Raw genomic sequence first — 25,519 nt, 5'->3', positions numbered from 1 at the left:
CTCTGCCCAGCGAGTTGACGGTGTCAAGGCCACATCGAATCGTGAACTTTGCTGCATCTCTCCCTTCAGCAATAGCTTCAGAGAGCACTGTCCGGGCCTTCTCCGGACACTGAGGCAGCACCTGCGCCACCGTATCCCACACAGAGTGGGAATAACGGCCCAAGAGGCATGCGGTGTTCACAGACCGCAGCCCTGAACTGGCAGAAGAAAAAATCTTTTTACCGAACTGTTCCAGTTTCTTGGATTCCCTGTCCGGGGGTGCGGAAGGGAATGCGCTTTGGGACGCAGAGGCTTGGATAACAAAGCTCTCAGGGGTGGGGTGTTGGGAAAGGAAAATTGGGTCGCCCGGGGCCGGGCGATGGCGTCAGGCCACGTTCCTATACAGAGGAGCCCCTGTGTTGGACCTGGACCAGGTGCCCAAAAAAAGTCAGAAAGTGCATCATTAAAAGGCAGCAGTGGCTCCACAGAGGTAGCCGCCGGCTGAAGAACTTCTGTCAGGTTAGTCCTGACGGCCACTGTAGGAGTTCGAGGTGGAGACCTCAGCTGCCCTACGCAACACCACTGCATAACTCGCACCCTCCTCTGTAGCCATGGTAGGAGGAGATAGCATGCCAAGTTCAGGAGAGGTGTCAAGACCGCTGGCATCCCCCAATTCCTCTGCCCAGTCCGGGTCAAATTCACCCTGTGCTGTGAGAGGGTCCTTAGACCCCTCCCAGTCCTCCCCTTCCTCCGAAGGCTGATGAACAGGCCAAAAATAAGGAGGCTGGAGATAGGGGTAGAAAGGGCCCATTGGCGTCGGAATCGGGGTAGAGAGACACCGTTCCAGCGCTGTGTCCACATCAGGGCTGAAATCGGAGAGGACGTTGTCATGGGGCACTGGCGACATCGGAGGTGGTGCCGGTGGGGTCAACTTCGGTGGAGGCATCATGAGATCACGAGATCAACCGGCGTTGACCGGGATCCAGGCCTGGAACCTTTGGGGTCTGCAGCGCCGGAGCAGACAGCGATGCCGGAATCAGAGCCGCCGACAGTGAAGAGCGAGGTCCCCCAGTCGGGCTAGCGGGGCCCGAAGGCGTGCCGGCAGGGCCTGGCGGCCCAAAGAGGCGGGCCATGGCTGACAGAAAATCCTGCAGCTGGGCCGGAGTCGCCGACGGACCCGGAAGGGCGGGTAAGCCGGCTGTGACTGCGTAGGCTCCACCGGAGCTGCGGGGGAGGCACCACCCGCACACTCAGCCGCGCCGCACAACGGGAAGCTGGAGAGCAATGGCACTTCTTTGACTTCTTGAGATGCTTCACCTTACCTGACCCAGAGTGCGAAGACTCAATCCCGATGAACGATGGTGGTGGCTCCGCGACCTGTCCCTCGACCGCCCACAGGACCAGGAACGGCACGGAGCCAACTGCGAGACTTCAAGCAACTTTCGGGACCGCTCCCGCAAAGTCTTAGCCGCCATGGCCCGGCAGTCGGGGCACGACTTGGGGTTGTGGTTGCGCCCCAGGCAGTAGAGACACACACGGTACGAGTCCGTCACCGACATCATGCGATGACAGTCCCCGCAGGACTTGAAACCGGGCATCCCTACAGCACCAGGAGTCGATCGACTTGATAAACAGAGACAAAAAGGCCTAGAAAATCTCAGTCAAAAAGTGACTGGGGGTACTGCTCTCTCCGGATCTGCGCTTGCTGGCGTGGAAAAAGAAAGAACTGACGTCAGCGCGCGAGGGTGGCGTCTAAGTAGCTGCCGCGACGTCATCTCGGCGACCACGACGCCAACAACAGACACGGAGCTGCACAATGCCATCTTCCAATGCGCAGGGGTACTGCTGGCGAAAACTATCTGGATCCAGTCTGATGCCTGGGGTAATTCTAGGGTAAGGAATCTATCACTACATGTTCCTTTCAGATTCACCCTCTAATTAGATATTATGAAATGACTTTTCAGGGCACACAGGATTATTCATTTCTGATATTTCTCCAAACTCAACATCGTTCTAAGATGTATAATCAAAGTGAAACGTATGCACAGAAATCCCTAAGCAAAGGTTGACTGGTTCCTACTCCGAACCCTTTGATGTTGGAGGTGGCACAAAGCTAGGGCCCCTATTGTTCCTTTTGCTCTTTCCGGAGCCACATCACCGCCGGAGAGTCCACGCCCCAAGCAGGCCGGAACCCAGCCCTCCGGGACAAACTGTGACACTTACCCACCGGGGAGCAACACTCACGTTACATCGGAGAAGGGCGAGGACGACGACCACCGCCGTATCTGCAGCGGTCTGCCGAAGCAGATCGAGGGGAGGACGCTGACCTGGAAAGACGCGCCAAGAGAAGTTTCATCCGGCGCCCCAGCCGGGACTTCGGCTTCAACTGCTGGCAACAACGTCATTATTTTCGATCTCTCATGCTATCTAATTACATTTGTTTTGTTTTGCTTTTGATCTTGCATTGGCTTGATGGCTCACGCTTACATTTCCAGGATACTTCGGGCTACATACAACAGATTTGTCAGTTCTCAGTCAAAGTCTACTTCTGTACAAATGTTTGCCATTGTTAAGCTCTCTGAACCATTTTGGGGATTGAGGTCGCATTATAGAAGAATACAAAATGAAAATAAAACAAATTCCAATTAATGGAACATCTCTGTTTAGGCCAGCGGGGCATCATGCACTTCCGCCAACTAAGTCCTCTTCTGAGCAAAACCCTTGAATATGAAATACAATTTATTTTCTTACCATATTAGCTAGAAGTGTCTCTTTCAAAGACCGAACTCGTTTTTTTTTTATTTTTACATTAAGAATATGGAAACTGGGGTCTTTTTTGGGGAACTTAGTGTGAGAAAATTCGCCAAGCCCAAGTAAAAAAAGGAGCAGTACCTGTAAAGCAGCTTAAGATACTGGATACCTAAACTACAAATATCCCAAAACATCTAACAAAATGACTGGTATTTTCAGATACCCTCGAGTGAAGTCAGAAAATTGATTCTAGAATGCTGCAGGGTTGAATACAAATACTTGAGCGTCAATGTCCTTAAGACACAATTATGCCTAATGAAACATGAAGGTTATGGAAGTAAAATTGTTTTGGGATCACATTACATTTGTAAAGAGCTTATCTTCATAATGCGTAACTCTTGAGAAGATAGCATTCAGAACAGCATTTGAGAGTCTAGGAGTCAATTATCGCAGGAAGAGGGTAATGGCCAGGGTCGAACTGGGACAAAACAAAAAATCAGCTATAATCAAAGAGGCCCCTATGACCGAATCAGATAGCTAAAGAAGTTGCCCACAAGTGCAAATCAGGACAGTTTTGAGCTTAGATTGGACTATAAAAACTTCTGTGCTTAGACATTTACTCAAGAGTTTTAAACAGCGCAGGCAAGACCCGAGGGTATTAGAGCGCTTTACATCAGTACATGTTCAACAAATAACACGTATAATCGGAACAGCTGATCAAGACAAGTCCACGGATAAGTACTAGGGGGACAAATAATAATAATAATAGAGAAGGGGTACAAGGAGAGCTAAGAGCTGCGAACATGGCTTGAATTGATATCCTGCTAGTTGAGACATTGGTTGATAAGGAGATCCTTTAGCGGTCTTTTGAAGCTCCAGAGAGAGGGGGTTGTCCTGGAGTTCCAGGTTTTTGAGGCATTGCTCGAGAAGGAGCATGCCTTGGTTTTTTGTTTGTGAGCTTTTTGGCTGAATGAGGAGGAGGATGTTTGAGCTTCTTACATTTCTTGTCTGGCGAGCCCTTTTGAGTTTGAGGCGAGGTAATCTGTTTCCCAGTGTTGTGGTATATAAATAAATAATACCGGATCTAGGTTTGACTGGACATAGCAATAACAGATAGCTCAATAAATAAGAGTCAAGATTCGAGGTAGTAGGAGTTTGCAGGTTTAATACAGCATAAAGGACAGGAACAGGACAACCTGCACAGGAATGGGATGGCAGCTGCCTAGGGGCAGGATCTGGAATGAGCGCGCTAACTTTAATAACAATACACAAGCATATATACTAAAACAGTTGCAATTGTAATACATACAATAGGCGGAGCAGTGGGTGTGGTCAATAGCAGTCGCGAAAGATAAGGGTGAAAGTAGGTGTAACAAGAGGCGTATACATAGACATGTGATGAAAACGTAACAGAATATGTCATAAAGGGGGCGGAAACATGGAGGGGGCTACCTAAGGAGCCGGGACCTCTAACCTAGTGGTGCGCGCAAACTAACAATGACGTGTTACTAGGAGAAGCTGGGGGCTATGACTTCTGCGCTAGGAGCAGAGACTGAAGTCTGGAGAGTCAGGGCGACATGTACCCAAACACTATCTAGTATCTGATGTTTAGAGAACATGTTGATAGAATCCAAAAGTTATCGGGGTAAAGGCTAACAGATTCTAAGACTGGTGCATGCATTATTCTACATGTAGTGCGTGTTGAAGAATATTAAATGACCATTAATACAGTATTTTCTCTTAAATGGAGACGTATAGGCTAGACCATGACGGAAACTATTGATGCGATTCAGTAGCTTAGGAATGCAGAGAAGGAGGGCTGGACTGATAACTAGAATCATAACATACTCTTGGCAGACTCAGAGGCAGAGCCAGGCCGAGCCGGGCACTGTGAGGCAGGAAGTAAGTGAAGGGTCAGGAACACAGGTGGGGGCTGTATCGCTCCTCAGCGAGGGCTCAGGAGACAGGAGCTGAATCTGGTGTCCGGGCCCTTTTGAGGCCTAGAAACGGGGACTTTTCAATGAAATAACGTGCACACTGGGAAACGTGGCAACGTAACTTTACATAGGCCTAATACTCGTAGCTTTCACGAGAACTGGAAACTGGCATACTAGAGATGGACACAACTGTAATTGCGTCTTTAATCAAACATATGGAATACATATGCATCTTAATCATGCACACATAACATAAGATGGGGAACACGTAGGGACACAGAACATGGCAAAATTTACTTTTCCACATTCCCTCCTTGTCACTACGTTTCCATCAGGAAACATCAATATTCATGATACCATCTATTATTTCATACAGTATCATTTGTTCGTCTCGAATTTTCTTGGAACTGGATTTAGAACGGGACTTGGGACTGGGAATACAAGAGGTAGCACAAATGCCACAAATCGCAGGGCCACATTGTATACAGAGGCAGCAACTGAATATGATCGCTACTGCAATACCTAGAAAGGACAACACTTTCCATCCCCAGGCGGAAATTATATTCCAGAACCAACCGGACCATGTCCAGGTGCCTGGATCTTTGTGTAACAGATGGGCAATTTTATGGAGTCTGGTTATAGCTGAATAAACAGACGGCGCGTTATTTGGAATGAAAATGCAGCAACTAGATCCGATGACTCTACAAGCCCCGCCCCTATCGGCCAGTATGACGTCAAGGACGAGACGATTCTGGAGCACGACAATTCTCATAAAGGATTGCTCTTCGGTTAAGTTACTTAGAGCAGAAGTAGTCTCAATCACTACTGCTTCAAGGGTTCTGGTTAATCTACGTATCAGTTTACTATTCACGACAGTACCTAAATAGGGGAAGACACCTTTATTGATATCTATGTATTGTTCTAGAGCAGTTTCAGTATAATCGACAATCGGGAGGTCTCTCTTGTGTCTAGTATGTACTAGGTGGGAGTTCCTATGATAGTCAGGTGGGGCTAGAAAAACTGGTGGCAGTAGGAAGGCAATGTAACAGGTTCCCTCCCAATCGAGGGGCAGACGAACATATGCGGTCTGACCACAAACAAAATAAGAATGACGTGAAGCTTTGAAAATAGATTTCCTGCTGTCACTATACTTGACAATAGTAGTACAATCACTATGTCCTACATGTACGGAACCATTCTTTCGGACACATAATTCACCTTTAACGGGTAGTACTGACATAGCAGGTAAGTCTGGAGTAGTATCAGACTGAACATTCAGGACCATGAAATTCGAAGAATAATTACCTAAATTATAAACTTCATTTTCTAGATCTAACCCTGTTCTGTGGGGAAAACCTTGCTTGTCTGGAAAACATGTATTGTTAAGAAAGGACATATCTGTTGAGGATGACGTTAACGTGGACCATGCTCCACACGAACCGTTATGTGAAAATAGATAAGGAAAGAGTGGCAGAACTCCCTTCGGTGTCTGGAAAGGGGGGAGTCGACCACACACCCAACAATTAGTGGCATTGCTGGTCTGGTGTGAATAATGTAACATGCGGATAAAGGAATTGTTACGCATAGCAAGACGATAAGATAGTTCATGAGGAGGCAGATCACTAAACGTGTGCTCTACTGTAGCATTAGAAGACTTCTTTACATGAGAAACTGGAAAACATAAATAAAAAGCATAACTTGTGCAGGTAGTCATAAGGCTGAAAAACAATATGAAACTTAGAAAAACGATACATCGGATTGAGTTTTGACTAACTCTCTCACTATGGGGGTCTATTTTATACATGTCAGAAACCGGTCTAACCGTTTCACCTAGGGGAGGACTTAGACAATCAAACTGGCTGACTTATTTTACTAGACCTTAATTTCTTCTTATACTCCTGTTGCGGAGTTTTCTCTAACAGGGAGGGTTTAGTATCATTGTCTTTTGCGGGACAGTCCTTAAGAACAGTACTTTGGCAGTCTTTCAAATCCTGGGAAATGTTCTTGGAAACAGTCTTTAGTCCATAAAACTTTTTCACATGTGACAGGTGGACCCAGCCCTTCCTGCCTTCCAGCTTGACGGCAGTACGGGTGGCCAGGAGGACCTGTTTTGGCTCCTTCCAGCGAGGCTCCAGCGGACTTGAACGATCAAAGTTCCTCACAAGAACCAGATTTCCGGGAACGATCTCATGCGGTGCCACCTCAGTATTGTCTGGAAATGCGGCGGCAACCTGTGAACGACAAGAGTGTAGGGCAGACATCAAGGAAGCTAGGTAATCTGTCAGCATATTACTTGAAACATCGGTAATACTTCGGGGTCTAGGTGTACCCCACATGTTAGGGGGGCGGCCGAATACGACCTCGTACGGGGACAGACCTGATCTGGAATGTGCGACCATGCGCATATAAAACAAAGCGACTGGCAGAGCTACTAGCCAGTCCACACCTTTCTCTTTACAGACTTTGGCAATGCGGATTTTCAGGGTCTGATTATGTCTCTCTACGAGACCGGCTGCTTCAGGATGGCGTACACAATGGAACTTCCACTGGTACCCTAACAACAGGGAAATGTGTTTCATGAGCTCAGATGAGAATGGCTGGCCGTTATCAGAATATACGACCCTAGGGAGTCCATAACGGGGGAAGAATTCACGAACCAACTGCTTGGCAGTGGTCGCGGCTGTGTAATCTGGGACTGGATATGCTTCTGTCCACCTGGACAAAGCGCATACAACTACAAGGACATACTTGAAACCTCGACATCGCTCCATCTGAATATAATCCATCTGGAGGACTTCAAAAGGGTGGTCAGGGGGCTGGAATCCACCTTGTTCCACCGGGACACTTTTACCTGGATTAAACTGGCAACATATCATACAGGTACGGACTTTCTGCTTGGCTGCAGCTCGTAAATGCTTGTTAAACCAAATGTTCTGGATACTGTCTAACATAGCTTTTTCTCCTAAATGGGCTGGACTATGTGCGGTATTGATAATGACTTGAACCATAGAGTCGGGGAGAAACCATGTGGCTCTACCCTTCGTTACCCATCCCTGATCTGTCTGGACCCCTCCTTGTTCGGACCATTTCTTGATTTAATCGGGAGTAGCATGTAACTGGATATCTATGACATCTTGAGTAGGGTCCTTAACTGTCATACAGGTAGTCGGATCTGGAGTATGTGTCTGTGTCTTGTTAACTGAAATGTCTAGAGTCTGTGCTGTAAGCTTGGCTGTGCGATCTGCTAGATCATTACCTTGGGAAATAATGTCAGTAACCTTCGTGTGTGCTTTGCACTTCATGATAGCGATAGATGTCGGTAAGTGTATAGCATCTAACAGAGCTTGAATAAGGAGACCATGCTGAATCTTGGTTCCATGAGAAGTCATGAAACCTCTCTCCTGCCAGAGCACTCCGAAGTCGTGTACAACTCCGAATGCGTAGCGTGAATCTGTATAAACATTAACTTTCAGGTTCTTGGCGTGTATGCAGGCTTGTGTCAGAGCAACTAGCTCTGCTGCTTGAGCAGACAGGGTGTCAATACGGTGTGTTTCTATAACTTCAGTGTCAGTAGTCACTGCATACGCGGCTACTAGTTCTCCTGTACTTGTTCTCATACATGAACCATCCACATAAAGTGTCAGGTCGGGATCTGGTAATGGGATGTCTGTCAGATCTTGTCTTGGCTTAGTCATAATATTAACTACTTCCACACAGTCGTGTGTGGCAGGATTCGAATTAACTGACGGTAATAGTGTAGCAGGATTTAGAACGTTGCAGCGTCTGATTTCTATGTGTGGCTGGAACAGTGTCAGTTCATAACCTGTTAAACGTGCAATTGTCAAGTGCTGAGTCTGGGTTCGGTTTAAAAGAACTTCCACGGAGTGTGGAACTTGTACTGTCAAGGAATGTCCTAATACTATGGAATCACTTTGTCTGATAGCTAGTGCTGTGGCTGCAACTGACTTGAGGCACGCAGGCAGAGCCTGGGCTACTGGATCTAATGTGCTCGAAAAATAAGCACAGGGCTTGTATTGTCCTGCTTGATCTTGTGTGAGAACAGATAATGCTGTACCTTCGCGTTCTGTGACAAAAAGTGTAAAAGGCTTACTGTAGTTCGGTGTAGCTAGAACTGGAGCTTGGCATAGAGCTTTCTTTAACTCATTGAAACTAAGTGTATGTTCAGATGTCCAAGGGAGGACAGTCGATACGGCTGCCTCCTGTGTCGTTAACTGTATCAGTGGTTTAGCTAGAAATGCATACTGAGGAATCCATTGTCTGCAATAAGAAGTAAGGCCGATAAAAGCACGTACCTCCTTCTGGGTCTTGGGCTGAGGAAGACTTGCTATTAACTGGATACGGTCTGGTGTCAACTGCCTACCCCACTTGGACAGTAAGTGGCCTAAGTAGATCACTTGCTGGACACAGAATTGAAGCTTCGAAGGGGACACCTTGTGCCCCATCTCGGCAAGGAAATACAAGACTGTAAGTGATGCTCGCTCGCAAGCACGTTCAGAACGGGCTGTGATCAGTAGGTCATCGACATACTGGAGCAGGGCAGTGTCTGTTGGCATGTGAATGTTGTCTAGTTGTCTCTTAAGTGCTTGACTGTAAATACTAGGGCTTTCTGTGAAACCTTGAGGAGCTCGTGTGAATTTATAGCTCCTTCCATTTAAACAAAATCCGAAAAGAAACTGGCTGTCTGGATGAATGGGGACACTGAAAAACGCGTTCTTGAGGTCTATGACTGTGAAAAATGTTGCTTCGGAATCAATGGCTGTCAATAGGGAAGAAATATCTGGAACAACTGGATACTGGGGAATAATACATTTATTGAGTTCTCGAAGGTCAATCACTAATCGATATACTGGGGGTGCATTTGGATCAGTACGTTTCATGACTGGAATGATCGGAGAATTACATACATTGGAGTCAGTTTCTACAACTACCCCTTGAGCCATGAGCTCGTCAATAATTTTGGATAAGGCTGCTACAGCCTCAGGTGGCAATCTGTACTGTCTGATTCGTGGCAGGACTATACCTGGTTTGAGAGTCACACGATGGGGTGTGATTTGCATGAAACCTACATCAGTTGGACCTTGCGCCCATAGATGCTGCGGAACATTAGACAATCTTGGATCAAAATCTCGTAATACATAGTGACCCTTGAAGTCACGTAAAAACAGACGTATTCCCTCTGGGGAACAGCAAATAACTGCACCTAATTCTTTCAGTGTCTTAATGCCTAACAAATTTTCTGGACATGACTTCGTAAGTAACAGATCAGTAGTGCGGGACAATGGACCTACTTCTAGAGTAACTGGCTTAGATATCTCGTTTACAATAGGCTTTCCTGAAAATCCAAGGGAAACATTTCTAGAGCCTGAGAGCGGAGCCCCTGGAACTTCGGCGTGACTGATGGTCGTCCTACTTGCCCCTGTATCAATCAGAAACTTTCTGTCTTTCCCTAGTACCTGACTATGAACATAGGGACCTTCTTGATCTACAGGAATCTCGATGAGAGGCAAGCCTACCTCCCTCTCTAGGCTGTTTCATGAATACTGTTGATACTCTGGATACTCGGACTGTGCATACTGGTACATCTGCTGTGTAACATGCTGTGTTGCAGCAATAGGCTGCGGTGCTGGAACTGTCTGTTGTGCATTCGGTGGCTGAGAAGTCTGTAAAACTTGTTCTTGTCTAGGCGGACGTGGTCTTTCTTTAGTCTTACCGGTAGCTATATTGTGTTTCAGAACTGCACACTCGTTTATAAAATGACCTGGCTGTTTACAATAATTACATGTCCCTTTGACGGGAGCTGCAGGATGACTGGCTTGAGTCGGACCCCTCTTCTGACTGTCTTGAGGAACAGATTGTGCAACTAGTACTTTCATTTTCGTGTCTTTCATACGTTTTCTCTCGTGTTCTTGCTCTTCTCTGATTCTATTCTGGTGGTACTGGAGCATCTGTAACATCTGGGACGGGGTACTTGCTTGCCATGTACTTTCGACTTTCAAAACTCGATTCTTAACTTGTGGACTTGAATTCTCGACTAATTTAGTAACAAAAAGATGAGGGTACGACTCGCTACTCGTCTTCAAGCCACTGTTTATAATAAAGCATTTCTCGAATCTAGAATAAAAATCACTAGTGTCTTCATCTTGTTTCTGTTTACAGGCTGAGATTGCATCCCAGTCTTCCTTTTTAGTGGCTAATAGTCTGGGCAAAACTTGTATTAACAGTTCTGGTAATTCTTTACATTTCTCTCCAAGACCGGTACCTGGTACTCGTATCTTATCTTCAGCTTCTAGAACTGCCCAATCGATCTTTTTCTCTCCCACCTCCCAATCTTTTTCCTTGAGTTTCTCGAATACCCCTGCGGGCAACAGGACCTTTAACATTTTAATAATATCTGGATAAGTGTATTCTCCCATACGGAGCATGTCTTTTAATTCTCGGTGGAACCCTGCTGGATCTTTGTCGTGACAAGGAATTAATTTCTTCATTTCTAAGAGTTCCATCTTTGTAATCGGGGTGTAAACAAATACTCTTTGCATTTCACCACCTGCTGTCCTGACTGGGTGTACTTCTCGTAGCGGGTTCTGTCTATCTATGTAAAACGGTTTACTTTCTGGAGGTGAGACATGAACAAAATGCGGGTTCAGAAACGTTCTATATTTGTGACGCTGTTCTAAAATGACACTAATTAAATCGGTACCTAAACCTTTCCATCTATACTGGAGTAACTTGTTCAGGACATCATGTAACGGACCTGGATCAGAATGTTGACCCTCATACAATGTGATGAGGTGCTGAATCATATACATACCCACCAGTCGCTGTTCGGCTGGGGGCAGTTTCAGAAACATTTGTGCCACTATTTCGTCTGGAAAAGTGGTAGAATCAGTAGTCCATCGGACTGCTGATCGGGCTAGTTCTTGTTCATGCATAGTACTTAACTCACTATAACCGATTCGTGATTTCAGAATATGATCGGTAGCTTGAAATACTTGTTCTAGAGAACCTTGTTCTGGTGCTGGATGATGAAAAACTGACTTGTGTTCTAGGCGTAAATGGCGGTCTGGAAGTCTAGATTTACCTACATACGCTATTCTGGCGGGATTCTCGTCCTCTACCTCTTCCGTAGGAGAGTCATTCTCTTTCTCGCTTACTTGTGCTGCTTTACGTTGTTCGTGTAACCTTATTATTTCCTTACGAATTTTCTTGTACATACTCTCTATACTACTGATAGTTCTGTGCTTACCCTCGGCTATATTATCACTCCACCTTGTCAGGATTCTCATTTCGCTCGGATCTTTGGACGGATAATCTTGTTCCCTTATTAAACAATTAATCAGAAACTTTAATAGCATGAGCTGGATCTCAGCTTTCCTTTGGGACATGGCTTCGCCAATACTTTCTGGATCATTCCCTGTACGGATGAAACGATATATTCTGTCTAGATCTTCTTTCATATCCGGTAGGGTGTCCAAATACCCGGTCACCCGTCTTACACGTATCGAATATATAACCGTACTATCATCACCTGCGACTGGATCATAGCGGCATTCAGTAAGAGCTCGTCGGATATCTGCAACGGACTTATATTTGGGCGTACGCTGTAATGCACATTCATGTAACTCGACTAACGTTAAACGTTGGTGTGGTGGCGGGGTACCAGGAGGACCTCCTCCTGCGGCCCCTAAACTGGTATCATCGACTGATACTCTTCGTGCTGGTGCGGCGGGCAATTGTAATGTAGGCTGGACCGGGGGTACCGTAGCAGGTACTCCGGTGTCTGGAGGAGCAGGAATGGCATGATTTACAGGAACTGGCGGAACAGGATTTGCATATTCTGGGACTGTGTCGTCCAAGTAGGACGAGATGAAAATATCAGCTGCGGTCGGTTTGTGACGTAGCTTGGTCGGAACTAATGGTGGCGGAAAATTACTGGATGCCTCCGGGGTCGCTTTTGACAAGCCCTCGGCAAGAAGAGGATACATACCCTTAATGCGGGCATGCCTCTGTCTATCTGACTGTTCGGTTTTGACTCGTTCACCTATCTCGATTAATTCCCTTTCGTGGGCTCGTTCTAAGGATTCTCTACTTAATTCTGACTTTCTGATTTCTTTTTCGGTTCTTTTATGAGATTCTTTGCGCCATAACTCGATGGCATCTTTCTGTGACTGTCTGGCTTTCTTTTTCCATAATGCTTCTTCTACTCGCATGATGCACTCGGCATCCCATGTACCCGATACGGGCCATCTATACTTTTCCTCTAACTCTTTGGTGTACTCGACCCATAAATCTAGATACAATATGGCACTTATGCCATGCTTTTGATACATAAAATGACCTGGACTGTCCCTAGGCGGGACAGGAACTGCTTCTTCTAACAGACCTTTTCTAGTTTTTAACTGACGTAGTTTGGAAAACCACGGCATGACTGGACTGTAATCTAGACACAATACAATACACAATGAACACGATAATTACACTACTTTCATACCACGACATTAAAATACATGAAGAACATTTAAAATAACAGTTCGGACAGAATACTACCTGGAATACGGAAAACAGAATACATGAATCTTCTTGAGAACAGAACTGACTAGAACAGAAACTAGATGCACTGCTGAAACAGTACGAAACTTACCGGTCTCATAAAGAGACACGTCAGGACCCGCATCCACCGGAGTGGACACTTCGTTTTGGGATCTGTGTACCACCAAACCCCACGGACCAGAGACAATTAGATTGACCCTGTCTAGATACTCCCCAGCAACGGTACTCACCGGGTAGCAAGAACGGAAGGCCTCGGACTGGACTGGACTGCTTCGACGCCGGACGGACACACTTCGGACTTCTGTTACGGGTGGGCCTCCGGATACCTCGGACCTTGGACTCTCGGCTTGGGCTCTGGTCGGGACTCGCCGCGTTCCTCCACCGCCTCGTCTGGATGCTGGACCGCAACCTCCGTCTCCTCCGTGGGCCTGAGGGATACTTGAAGCAGAAATATCTGCACGTGCACGGTATGGTTCCGTCACGGCTGCAGAGGATCAGGGGGCATACGTGGCTTCACCGGCGCGTGGGGAAAGGGCAGGTTCCTGTTCGGGCGCCATTATGTGGTATATAAATAAATAATACCGGATCTAGGTTTGACTGGACATAGCAATAACAGATAGCTCAATAAATAAGAGTCAAGATTCGAGGTAGTAGGAGTTTGCAGGTTTAATACAGCATAAAGGACAGGAACAGGACAACCTGCACAGGAATGGGATGGCAGCTGCCTAGGGGCAGGATCTGGAATGAGCGCGCTAACTTTAATAACAATACACAAGCATATATACTAAAACAGTTGCAATTGTAATACATACAATAGGCGGAGCAGTGGGTGTGGTCAATAGCAGTCGCGAAAGATAAGGGTGAAAGTAGGTGTAACAAGAGGCGTATACATAGACATGTGATGAAAACGTAACAGAATATGTCATAAAGGGGGCGGAAACATGGAGGGGGCTACCTAAGGAGCCGGGACCTCTAACCTAGTGGTGCGCGCAAACTAACAATGACGTGTTACTAGGAGAAGCTGGGGGCTATGACTTCTGCGCTAGGAGCAGAGACTGAAGTCTGGAGAGTCAGGGCGACATGTACCCAAACACTATCTAGTATCTGATGTTTAGAGAACATGTTGATAGAATCCAAAAGTTATCGGGGTAAAGGCTAACAGATTCTAAGACTGGTGCATGCATTATTCTACATGTAGTGCGTGTTGAAGAATATTAAATGACCATTAATACAGTATTTTCTCTTAAATGGAGACGTATAGGCTAGACCATGACGGAAACTATTGATGCGATTCAGTAGCTTAGGAATGCAGAGAAGGAGGGCTGGACTGATAACTAGAATCATAACATACTCTTGGCAGACTCAGAGGCAGAGCCAGGCCGAGCCGGGCACTGTGAGGCAGGAAGTAAGTGAAGGGTCAGGAACACAGGTGGGGGCTGTATCGCTCCTCAGCGAGGGCTCAGGAGACAGGAGCTGAATCTGGTGTCCGGGCCCTTTTGAGGCCTAGAAACGGGGACTTTTCAATGAAATAACGTGCACACTGGGAAACGTGGCAACGTAACTTTACATAGGCCTAATACTCGTAGCTTTCACAAGAACTGGAAACTGGCATACTAGAGATGGACACAACTGTAATTGCGTCTTTAATCAAACATGGGGAATACATATGCATCTTAATCATGCACACATAACATAAGATGGGGAACACGTAGGGACACAGAACATGGCAAAATTTACTTTTCCACAGTGTGAAGGGGTTTATGAGTGAGGACGGCAGTTCTGAAGCTGCAGCGAGCTTCAATTTGGAGCCCGTTCAGTTATTTCAGTGCAGGGGAGATGAGGTCATATTTTTTGATTCCTGTAACCTTTCTGGCTTCTGCAATGAAGCTGGTTCTATGGAGTGCAAGGTGAGAATTCGCAGTGCCTGTAAGGGTGGCGTTCCCATAGTCTAATGTGGACAACACCATTGATTGCTTGGCAAATTTAAGATCATTCGGCAGGAAGAAGAGTTTGATATTGTTCTTAAGATTCAGATTGTAGAAGGCACTCTTCACACTGTTCTTTATATGATCTTTCATGGTCAGTTTAGGGTCCAGTGCGATTCCTATATATCTGGAGAAATTACCTTGGGTTAGCTTGCAGTTAAGAGCGTCTATGGGGTCTAGCCATTCTTGAATATGGGGGAGGAGGGGGCTGCTCTGTCTATGATTTGAGAAATATATCAGTCTTGGTTAAGTTTTAGGTGGTTGCAACCTAACCAGATTTGGACTTCTTTGAGGTAGGCATTAAGCAGGCGTACATCTTCCAGTGAGGAGATTTCCATGAAGAGCTGGGTATCATCTGCATATAGATGGAATGGGATGTTTGCATGGTTGAGAATGACTGTGAGAGGCTCCATGTAGATATTGAAAAGTGTGGGCGAGAGGACAGAGCCTTGGGGTATGCCCTGGGTAATTGCTTGTGTCAGAGGTCAGGTTGTTTATTTTTATTGGATGAGAATGTTTTTGTAGGAAAGATGTGAACTAGCGTCTTCTCCCCCATTCTGGGAAATCTGATAGGTCCAGCCTTTCTACTTCTCTCCAACTGTGGTTTATTATGTATGGTGGCCTTCATTAGCGAGCAGCCCAATCCTTTGCTAATACTATCTGACTCTGCATAGTCAGATCAACACCAACACTACCTCTTCTGCATAGGGGACGAGAACTACGTGCCTGACTGCCATCTTCACTGTCATTGGGCAATCTCAAATCCAAATCTTTATTTCGATCATATGATCATAAAAGATGTACAAAATTTATCACATTAGTTAATAATCCGGAATATCAATATATCATTAATATAAAATGCATTAAAAATTAAGAAACTTAATAAAAAGAGGTGCCGGTTAGTCAAGGGATGCCAGTTTGTGAAGAGTCTCCGACCCCCCTTAACAGTCTGATGCGAGCATACCACATTGCGGTTAAAAATTTTGCTATAGCGAACACAATTGGCGGGGATAAATCAGTCTTTAAAACTCTATATGCAGGTAAAAATGTTCTAAAACCCAAGTTTTTGAGGAGGGGGACAAGCCAATGTTTCCTGCTTTTCCGGTAGGCACGACAGAAGAAAACGACATGCACATCATTCTCCTTTGTATGGGCACATGCAGGGCACGTCTGTTGCAGGCCGACAGGACCATGCTTTGGTGAAAGACCCAAGAGGGAGGGTCCCATTGGGCAATCTGTGTCAGACACTCGGAACTGCAAGAAAGCTGGCTAATACACTATGCTGTCCGATTTCTCTGGTGTCTATAGCTCAATGGGCCACCCCCCACGTCCGATTAGCCAGTGGTTATTTTGGAGGAGGAGATTTTTCAAAGGCTTGCACCAGGAGTGAGAAGGAGTTGCTGGACTTGTCAGAACTCAAGTATCAACCCATATGAATTGTGCCACACAGACACAAAAGCAGTATCTCTAAACGAGGGTGATTTGTAGACCATCATTCGTCCAAATTCATAACTCTGATTTTATATCCACCTTTCCTTGCGGTTAGCAACAGTCCTATTACCACAAATCTTTAAAAGGCATATTATGCAGTACTGAAATTGGAAAAAAATGTAGATTTCACATTTGAGCAGCAAAATTTTCATTGGCTTGAGAAAAGTATAATTTACTTTCATTATTTGGGGACAAATACTATTTTATCTAACATCTGACAATAAGTGCTGCACCAGTCAAACCTGACCAGAGACTGCTACCAATCATTTCATACCTGGTAAAGCTCTTCTAGATTGTATTTTATGGACGTGCTACTTTCTATCGCACTCACTGCCTCGTGAAGTTTCTGCCATGTATCCTGGGTGTAATTGTCAGGTAGCTTGGGTCGATCTGTTAAAAAGAAAAGAAAAATATAAATCTCTAAATTCGAATTACCCTATGACATTTAGAATTATCTTGTATGTATACATAGCATGCAGTTAAAATACTTAAAAGGGCAAACAGGATAATAAACATTCCGCAAACAAGTAGGCGAAGAGGGGAACTTGATGGACTTACTGGATTCTGATTCCCAATGCACAAATGTATTCTATGAAAAGTTATCAGGGAGCCTGAGAAGATGTTTGTGGTGGTAGGATATGGTGTTTATGTCTACAAGACACTAACACAGAGTTAGGAAGGAGTGATTTTGTCTCCAATAACTGACGTGAATATATATTGTTCTAAAGGATGTTTACCCTCTCCCACTTCCAGTGACATGCTTCATCATTGATTACCTCCTTGCTACTATCAATGATTTAGTAAATTAGTGAATTCTCGTGAGCACTTCAGGGGTACAGGCCTTTTCTTTTCTTGTAATTTTAGTGAAGGAATAGTGCAATTTTACACTCCAGGGTATAGACAAACTATCAGTGAGTGTGAATTTAATTAAAGGAAAAACCACCAGAATTGTAGTAACTCCCTTCTTGAGAAGAGATGAGACGTTATCTAAAAATACACAGATAATGTATTACTTTAATGTTTTGTAGCTCTGTTTTGGCATAATTCAAACCAATGATACGAAGAGATATGTGGAACTAAGGCGGTCAGTAAGCAGACATGTTTCTGCCGTCATTAAAGCCTCACATAGGTCATGGCAGTGCTTAATTTTTAAAAGGTGTGCCAGTGCCCAAAGCTCTTATCTTAATAGCAGTGACTGCTGCCTTCTATGTCAGCACAAGCTTCAATCCCCTCATGCCTCTTTACTCCACTACTAGACACTCTCTACCCCCCCCGTTATCTCAGTCTTCCTCATTTCTCTCTTTGTGACAGTTTTCAGTCTCTCTTCCTCAGTCTTTCCCCTTTGCTTTTCGCTCTTTTGCCGCTGACAAAGGTCTGACATGGAAAAATAAGTACTGGTCCTTAAAAAGGAGTACTGGCTGTCCCCAGTGGCATCCACCAGCTTAAATTAAGCACTGGGTCAAAGGCATTTATTAGGACTGGTCCCTGTAGAATTAACACCCTAACTAGCATCCTCAATTAAGGGGGTTTAAAGGAATGTAAGGAAAAGAACAAATCTTATATTTTGGGTGTTCATCTATTGGTGTAGACCACTAGTATTGTATCTTTAGTAATGGCCACCTAGTATGACCGTACCCTCTCTGCAAAATTTTTTCCTTCTTAGCAGCCTGATTTTTTGGAGGACTAGATACTTCGTCACAAACGTGACGGATAGTCTGCATGCCGTATTACAAGTTCTGTAGGATATAATGTAATTGTAATTTGGCGGACGGGATATCACATTTGTGACGGAGTAACACTGCCTGCAAAACTCGAAATCAGGCCCCGAGTTTGATATTTTGTATTAACAAATTTGTTACATTTCTACCACAAATCATTTCTTTACAGTTTCAAAAATCTATTTTAGCAAGAGATTGATGCAAAATTAGACTGTGGCAGGAAGAAATTAGTTTGTCACATGTATACATCCTTTCATCACTGCAACTCCTCACAATAATGATAGTAGCAGTACAAGGAGTGGCAGTTTCATAGAAGAGGTAGTTGGTTGCTATTTCGTCAGCGCTGCTGCCTTTCCTCTCCCTACTATCAGGTAACAGAAGCACATCTGAGTAGAATATAAAAACATTGAGGAAAAATTAGGACAGTTAAATGATCAGGGGGGTGTTACTGGACAGTCTATGGTCAAGACTTACATAGTTTGTCAAGCAGAGGCGGCAGAAATACATCGAAAACGTGAGCGTGCGGTTGCTGGGAACATTACAAGTTTTTGAGACACGCACTTACAAGCACTTAACATGATTTATTTGCCTCACAGATGATAAATGCAATCAGTCTGGGGTTGGCATAGTTTAGGATGTGACGCAACTTGAGTATGTAAAAGAGCGAGTCTCTTTAGACTTTATTAGACACACGGACTCAGAGTAAACAAGCATCCTTGTCTTTTTTTTTTATTTATGGAGTTTTATATAGCGCAAACTTGACCCTAAAAGGGTATTAGAGCACTTTACAAATAGTTCAATAAGTCGAAAATAGATAACCAAGAAAAATATACGCTGACATTGTTCGTTGCAAATCAAGAGTGAGACAGTGAGTTATAAACCAGGACTCAGACTGCATGTGCAAGCCCTAGTTGGAGAACTGTGTCATATCAGTATACACCTTTTTGTAATGAGATCAAGTGATGTCTTAAATATTGTATTTGTGTCTGCTTTTTGCCTTTTATGATTTTAACAAAAATCGAATAAAGAGTATTTTGACTGACTGACAGTATCCAGAGAGAGTCAGTGGGTTTATTTCAGAGATTTGGTTATCAAAAGCAGCTTGACTTCTTTTTTTAATGAAGTGATTGAAGGGATCAGCCTGACTGCAGGGGACAGGGAGTTACCGATTCTAGGGGCCAATCCGGAGAAGGCTTGGTTATAGATTTTCTTTTTCCAGAATTTTTGAGGTTTCAACAGTAAGGTGCAGGTGCTTCTGGATGATCTGCCACCGCCGGCAGTTCCAGTTTGTCAGCTAGGAACTTCGGTGTGTTGAAGTGTAGGTTTTGTGGGTAATGCAAGCAATTTTCATCAGAATTTTTGACTCATAAAGGAGCCAGTTTACTTCTTTTAGATCTGGAGTGATGTCCTTGTACCTTTTCGATCCAGTGATGAGCCTTGCAGCAGAGTTAAGGGATGCCCATAGTGGAGCCAGCTTGGAGCTCGGCACCACATAGTGTAGTACTCACATAGTCTAATCTGGGGTTCACTTGAGCTTGCACTGCTGATTTAAGGTCGAAGGGGAGGAAGGGTTTTAGTTTTCTTAGAATGCTCATTTGAAAGTTTGTTCATTTGGTGGCTGAGCTGATGAGTTCCTGCTTGTTTAGATTCTTGTGAAGTGTAATTCCTAGTCTTGTGGCATCTATAATGTGTGGAAGGCAGTTTAAGGCTGTTAAGTGTTTAATCCTAATTTCCATGTTGAGGGATCTTTTTGGTGGGGCAATTAAGAGGAATGCGGTTTTGAGCAAGTTGAGTTTAAGGTGGTTTCTGGTTAGCCAGTTTTAGGATTTTTGGAGAGTTGTGTTGAGTAGCTGGATATGGAGGGGATTTTAAGGTATAGTTGGGTGTCATCTGCATACATGTGGTATTGTACATTGGAAAATCTCAGAATTTCAGTTAGAGGCTCCATGAACAGGTTAAAGAGAGTAGGTGATAAGGGGGACCACTAAAGTAACCGGAGTGGAAGTGGACAAGGATTAGTTAACCTTAAATCTTTGAGTTCTATTGTGTAGAAATGAGGCGAACCAATTTAGGACAACCCCTGCTAGTCCCATTCTTTGTTCAAATAATTCAAGGAGGCTATCATGTTTGACTGTGTCGAAGGCTGAGGATGGGTCTAGGAGGATTAGGAGGCAAGATTTGTTCTCATCTAGCATTTTAAAAGCGTGTTCAGATAACTTATGTAATAATTTCTGGGTTAGCATACTAATGTGATTCACCACTCGATTTTACGCATGTGGTAAGCCCTAATAAATTTATTTTTGAGTCAAGATACTTAAATAAGCCTCCTCTGAAATCAAGACTTTTTTTTACCTCCCAGTAGCATCCTCACTAGTGGCCACTACTGTTAAGGAATCCCTGAGCCTGCAATTGCCTGACATACAAGGCGTAAGTACCTTCTTTCATAAGCTTCATCCGTCAGACACTTGCACTTAGAACTGGATATACAGTTTGTCACACCGCCTTTTCTTTTAAGACTTCAGTGACACCACCTCAGATCGCCCTTTACAAAAACACTTACCGAACCGTACAAACCACCGCAAGTGCTGGTTTCCCCACCTTAGCTGGTAAGGGCCACAGTTGATATGCATTATTAGGTCCAAGAAAACATATAAATATTTTGAACACAATACTTTGCCGCTTGCTATTCGTATGAGAGTTACAATGATATTTTCCCTGAAAGGTTGACACAAACATCCTTGATTGTGAGATCCTTTGCCACAGTCTCACGATATGTTATATGATCATTCTTTACTAGTGTAACAATACACTTACAAACTACAATGTGAACAGACACAAAATTCTGTCACTCCCAGGTGCCTCCTATGTATATTTTCCATCCTGATGATGACCCTTCTCTATATAATCGTGTATTTTGGGTTGAAACGTCGACAATCAACTACTACAATGGACTCTCTTTTAAACTGATCTAGGATCTCAACACTCCCATTGGGAGTGGTTGTTTGTACATCCAAAACATCCTTATCAGTCACATGTAAATACTAGCGTAATGTATAGCATTTGCACACTATTCATTCACTATCATTTTCCCTGTGACATCATATTTTTAGGAGCACCTTGTTCAAAGATTGATTCATAAAATTGAGTTCTTATCTGAAACAAGACGTTTTCAATGTGAAATATCAAATTTGTATATTGCTTTCCAAGGCTTATTAGTGGAGGTTTTTTACACCTATTGCAGAGGACGTCAAGGTCTACACTTCCCCCTTAGCAACCAATTGTGCCTTTATTACTTAAACACTGTTTGCAGTATGAAGAACCGGGTTTTAGAACCCAGGGGCACGCCCAAAGTCTTCGGGTTCACCTGTCTTAGAATACAGAGACACAGGATACTTCTGAGTGGCGTCAAAGATCAAATTTATTGGCTGCAGCCAGTAACAGAAGTCCTAGAAATCATCACGGTATGAGTTCTCAGGAGACTGCTCAACTTTACAAAGCAAGTCATCCCTTTTTATGCCAAACATTATACTTCATTTTTACAAACAAAAGGAGTTAGGTCCTGGGGTAAGGAGTGGGGGGGGGGGCTGGACCCTATTTGAATCAGAAAAAGCACAAGAATGCCACCACCCACTTGTAATTTTTGAAAAGATGCCAGTTATTTAGGAGCAATAGGACAAACACACCTTTCTTTTGTTCGACCTGGTACTTTTATTTGTACCTGATATCTTCAGTATTTTTTGTTTTTATACTTTTGTGCAAAGAAGAAAAACAGAACATTCAGCTACTTCACCATGAATATATACATCAACTACTTCACAATGAATATATACATCAATATTTACAAACCACAAAATTAAATCCAATCGTATTGTACAATCACAACCATTCTACATATAATACAAAACATATACAACATTCAGTAGAACAATCAGGTGTATAAACGATCAAATCAATATTTATACAAACGGAAAAGAGACAAAGTCAAAATGGGGGAAGGAGAGATGGTTTGGTTCTAGAAACAGTTAATGTTTATAAATAGCTCCTTCCAGTGTGCCGACGCGTTTCTGGTCCAAAGAGATCAATCTTTAGACTGTCATCAGGGCTCTGTCACTTATCTGTTGGGTTTACTTTGGAAAAACCAAAATCTGGGATTGCGATTTCTGTTGTCGCTTTCCTTTGAATTACTGGTCGGGGTCTCCACCTGTCTATTGTAGCAGGAAGGCTCGATGGCAGCGGTTTCTTTAGCGGGTTCAATTCGCCTCGAGTCTTGACTGGAGACGTGGGCTCCTACCGCTGGGTCCCTCCTTTCGAAGCTGCCCGCGCGGCGTGCGCCGCGCTCCTTTTAAGTGCGTTTGTATGCGCATCCACAGTTTCCAGATACGATATCTGTTCAATTCCCGACTGTGTTTCACTGATTCACTCAATGTCTCAATCAGTGAAACACAGTCGGGAATTGAACAGATATCGTATCTGGAAACTGTGGATGCGCATACAAACGCACTTAACAGGAGCGCGGCGCACGCCGCACGGGCAGCTTCGAAAGGAGGGACCCAGCGGTAGAAGCCCACGTCTCCAGTCAAGACTCGAGGCGTATTGAACCCGCTAAAGAAACCGCTGCCATCGAGCCTTCCTGCTACAATAGACAGGTGGAGACCCCGACCAGTAATTCAAAGGAAAGCGACAACAGAAATCGCAATCCCAGATTTTGGTTTTTCCAAAGTAAACCCAACAGATAAGTGACAGAGCCCTGATGACAGTCTAAAGATTGATCTCTTTGGACCAGAAACGCGTCGGCACACTGGAAGGAGCTATTTATAAACATTAACTGTTTCTAGAACCAAACCATCTCTCCTTCCCCCATTTTGACTTTGTCTCTTTTCCGTTTGTATAAATATTGATTTGATCGTTTATACACAGGATTGTTCTACTGAATGTTGTATATGTTTTGTATTATATGTAGAATGGTTGTGATTGTACAATACGATTGGATTTAATTTTGTGGTTTGTAAATATTGATGTATATATTCATTGTGAAGTAGTTGACGTATATATTCATGGTGAAGTAGCTGAATGTTCTGTTTTTCTTCTTTGCACAAAAGTATAAAAACAAAAAATACTGAAGATATCGGGTACAAATAAAAGTACCAGGTCGAACAAAAGAAAGGTGTGTTTGTCCTATTGCTCCTAAATAACTGGCATCTTTTCAAAAATTACAAGTGGGTGGTGGCATTCTTGTGCTTTTTCTGAAACATTATACTTCAGGCAAACATTCTTTGTTTACAGTTTAACCAATCACATGTTTCCACAATGAAAGTATTGCAGGACGACAAACCCATTTTACAGTTGTCCGGCCCATAATCAATCATTGAACAAACCCAACATTCTTCTTTAGACAAGACAGACAGACCCATAATAAAAAGGACCACAACCCATATCGTAAATAGACCATAAAAGAAGAAACAGAAACAGATAGAAGTAGGATAAGGCATGTTTGTGTGCAGTAAAACTTTATGATGTCCTGTGCTCTGATCCTTAATCTTGATCAGCTAAAGGGCAGGAACTGGTTTAACAAGGTCAGCTTCGGGCAACAGGGTCAGTTCACTCAGGTCAAACAGGAGTCAGCACGAACTCGAGCTAAGGTGTACATGTCCGTAAAAGACTAGTTCAGCCACAGTCATCGGCCTATGTGAGGGCAACCACAAAATGGCTGCCATACACAAAATGGAACCCACGGGTTCAGAATTCACAGAACCTCAGACCCTCCTTTTGCCCTTACATAGGCAATCACTCAGTCTGTATCTGAATCGATGTCAATATTCATCAGGTCATTTAGGTGCTGCTGGAGCATCATTCTATCTCTCTGTGCTTCTCTCGAGACAGGCGGTCTCCTTACACATGTAGTAGCACAAAGGCCACATATGGCAGGACCACACTGTACACAAAGACAACACAGAAAAAGAATCGCTAAAGCCATACCAATGACCATCAGAATCTTCCATCCCCAAGTGGATAACAGTCCCCAAAACCATCCAGTCAACGACCAATCTCCTTTGTCCACATGTATAGACTCAGAGATCTTATGCAGTCTGCCACGTATACTGTAGGAGCATTATCTGGAATGAAAACGCAGCAACTCGATTGGATCACTTTACATACTCCACCTCGATCTGCAAGTATGACATCTAAAACCATACGGTTCTGTAACGACATAAGACGATCCGCTTGAAGCTCAGCAGTCAAATTACTAAGTGCACCGGCAGTTTCATTTACAGTGGACTCAACCACTCTTGTCAATTGGCGTATGTTCCTACTGTTAACCATAGGTCCCCAAAACGTCAGGAAACCCTTAAAGAAGTCTCCCACTTCTTGTCCAGCGGTATCTTCCTGATCGAAGACACCTCTAACAACTCTCGTTCTGTGGTAATCTGCAGCAGCAGTGTACGTAGGGGGCAACAAATACGCCACATAACATGTGCCCGAAAAATCAGGGGGCAACCATGTATATGCTCTGTTGAAGCAGACAAAATACGTGCCCGTAGCTGCTTAAAACGGTGGGGAAGATTGAGACGCAAAAACGTACGTCTGAGTACATACACTCTTCCCTAACTGAGCTCTCGGATTCTTGCCATTACCTTGCAAACAAACATGACCTCGGTGGGGTACGATCCAAATCGGAGGTGACCTCTTCCGTCTCTGCTTCTCACCCAGACTAATACTATATCCGGTTGCATTCCAACCAACATATGCTAGTAACTCATCCTTGGGAATAGTCCTATACGTTTCGATATCTCTACTCATATTCCTAATTCCCTTCACCAAGGCTTTATTACTTGAGTTATCTCTCATGGAACGCAGGGGATAGACTTCGATGGCATAAATAAACATCGTTTGGAAAGCCCATAGAGACCCATTCTGACTAAACGGTAGAACCAAATAGGAAATACCTCTATCCGTAGTATGCGTCATAAGACCACACACCCAACAATTAGTGGTGTTCACTACCAACTGGTGTTGATGCAGAAGCTGTACAAAAGAATTATTCACAAATTCCGACCTTCTAATCTGCTCGTGTTCAGGTAAGATATGAAAG

At 44.2% G+C, this 25,519-nt stretch overlaps 1 protein-coding gene across 1 annotated transcript in view; it reads right to left on the bottom strand.

Annotated features, from left to right (window-relative positions):
- Positions 1-25,519, bottom strand: part of LOC144773090 (cullin-4A) — a 468,683-nt gene that overhangs the window by 381,095 nt on the left and 62,069 nt on the right. The window contains exon 2 of the mRNA XM_078657905.1: positions 16,986-17,101. Coding sequence (XP_078514031.1) covers positions 16,986-17,101 — 116 coding nt within the window. The remainder of the gene's footprint in view (positions 1-16,985; positions 17,102-25,519) is intronic.

The sequence above is a fragment of the Lissotriton helveticus genome, chromosome 8 (assembly GCF_964261635.1).
Source record: "Lissotriton helveticus chromosome 8, aLisHel1.1, whole genome shotgun sequence".
NCBI lineage: Eukaryota > Metazoa > Chordata > Amphibia > Caudata > Salamandridae > Lissotriton > Lissotriton helveticus.
The sequence above is the reverse complement of the archived record's forward strand: the minus strand, read 5'-3'. Positions and strand labels throughout refer to the sequence as shown.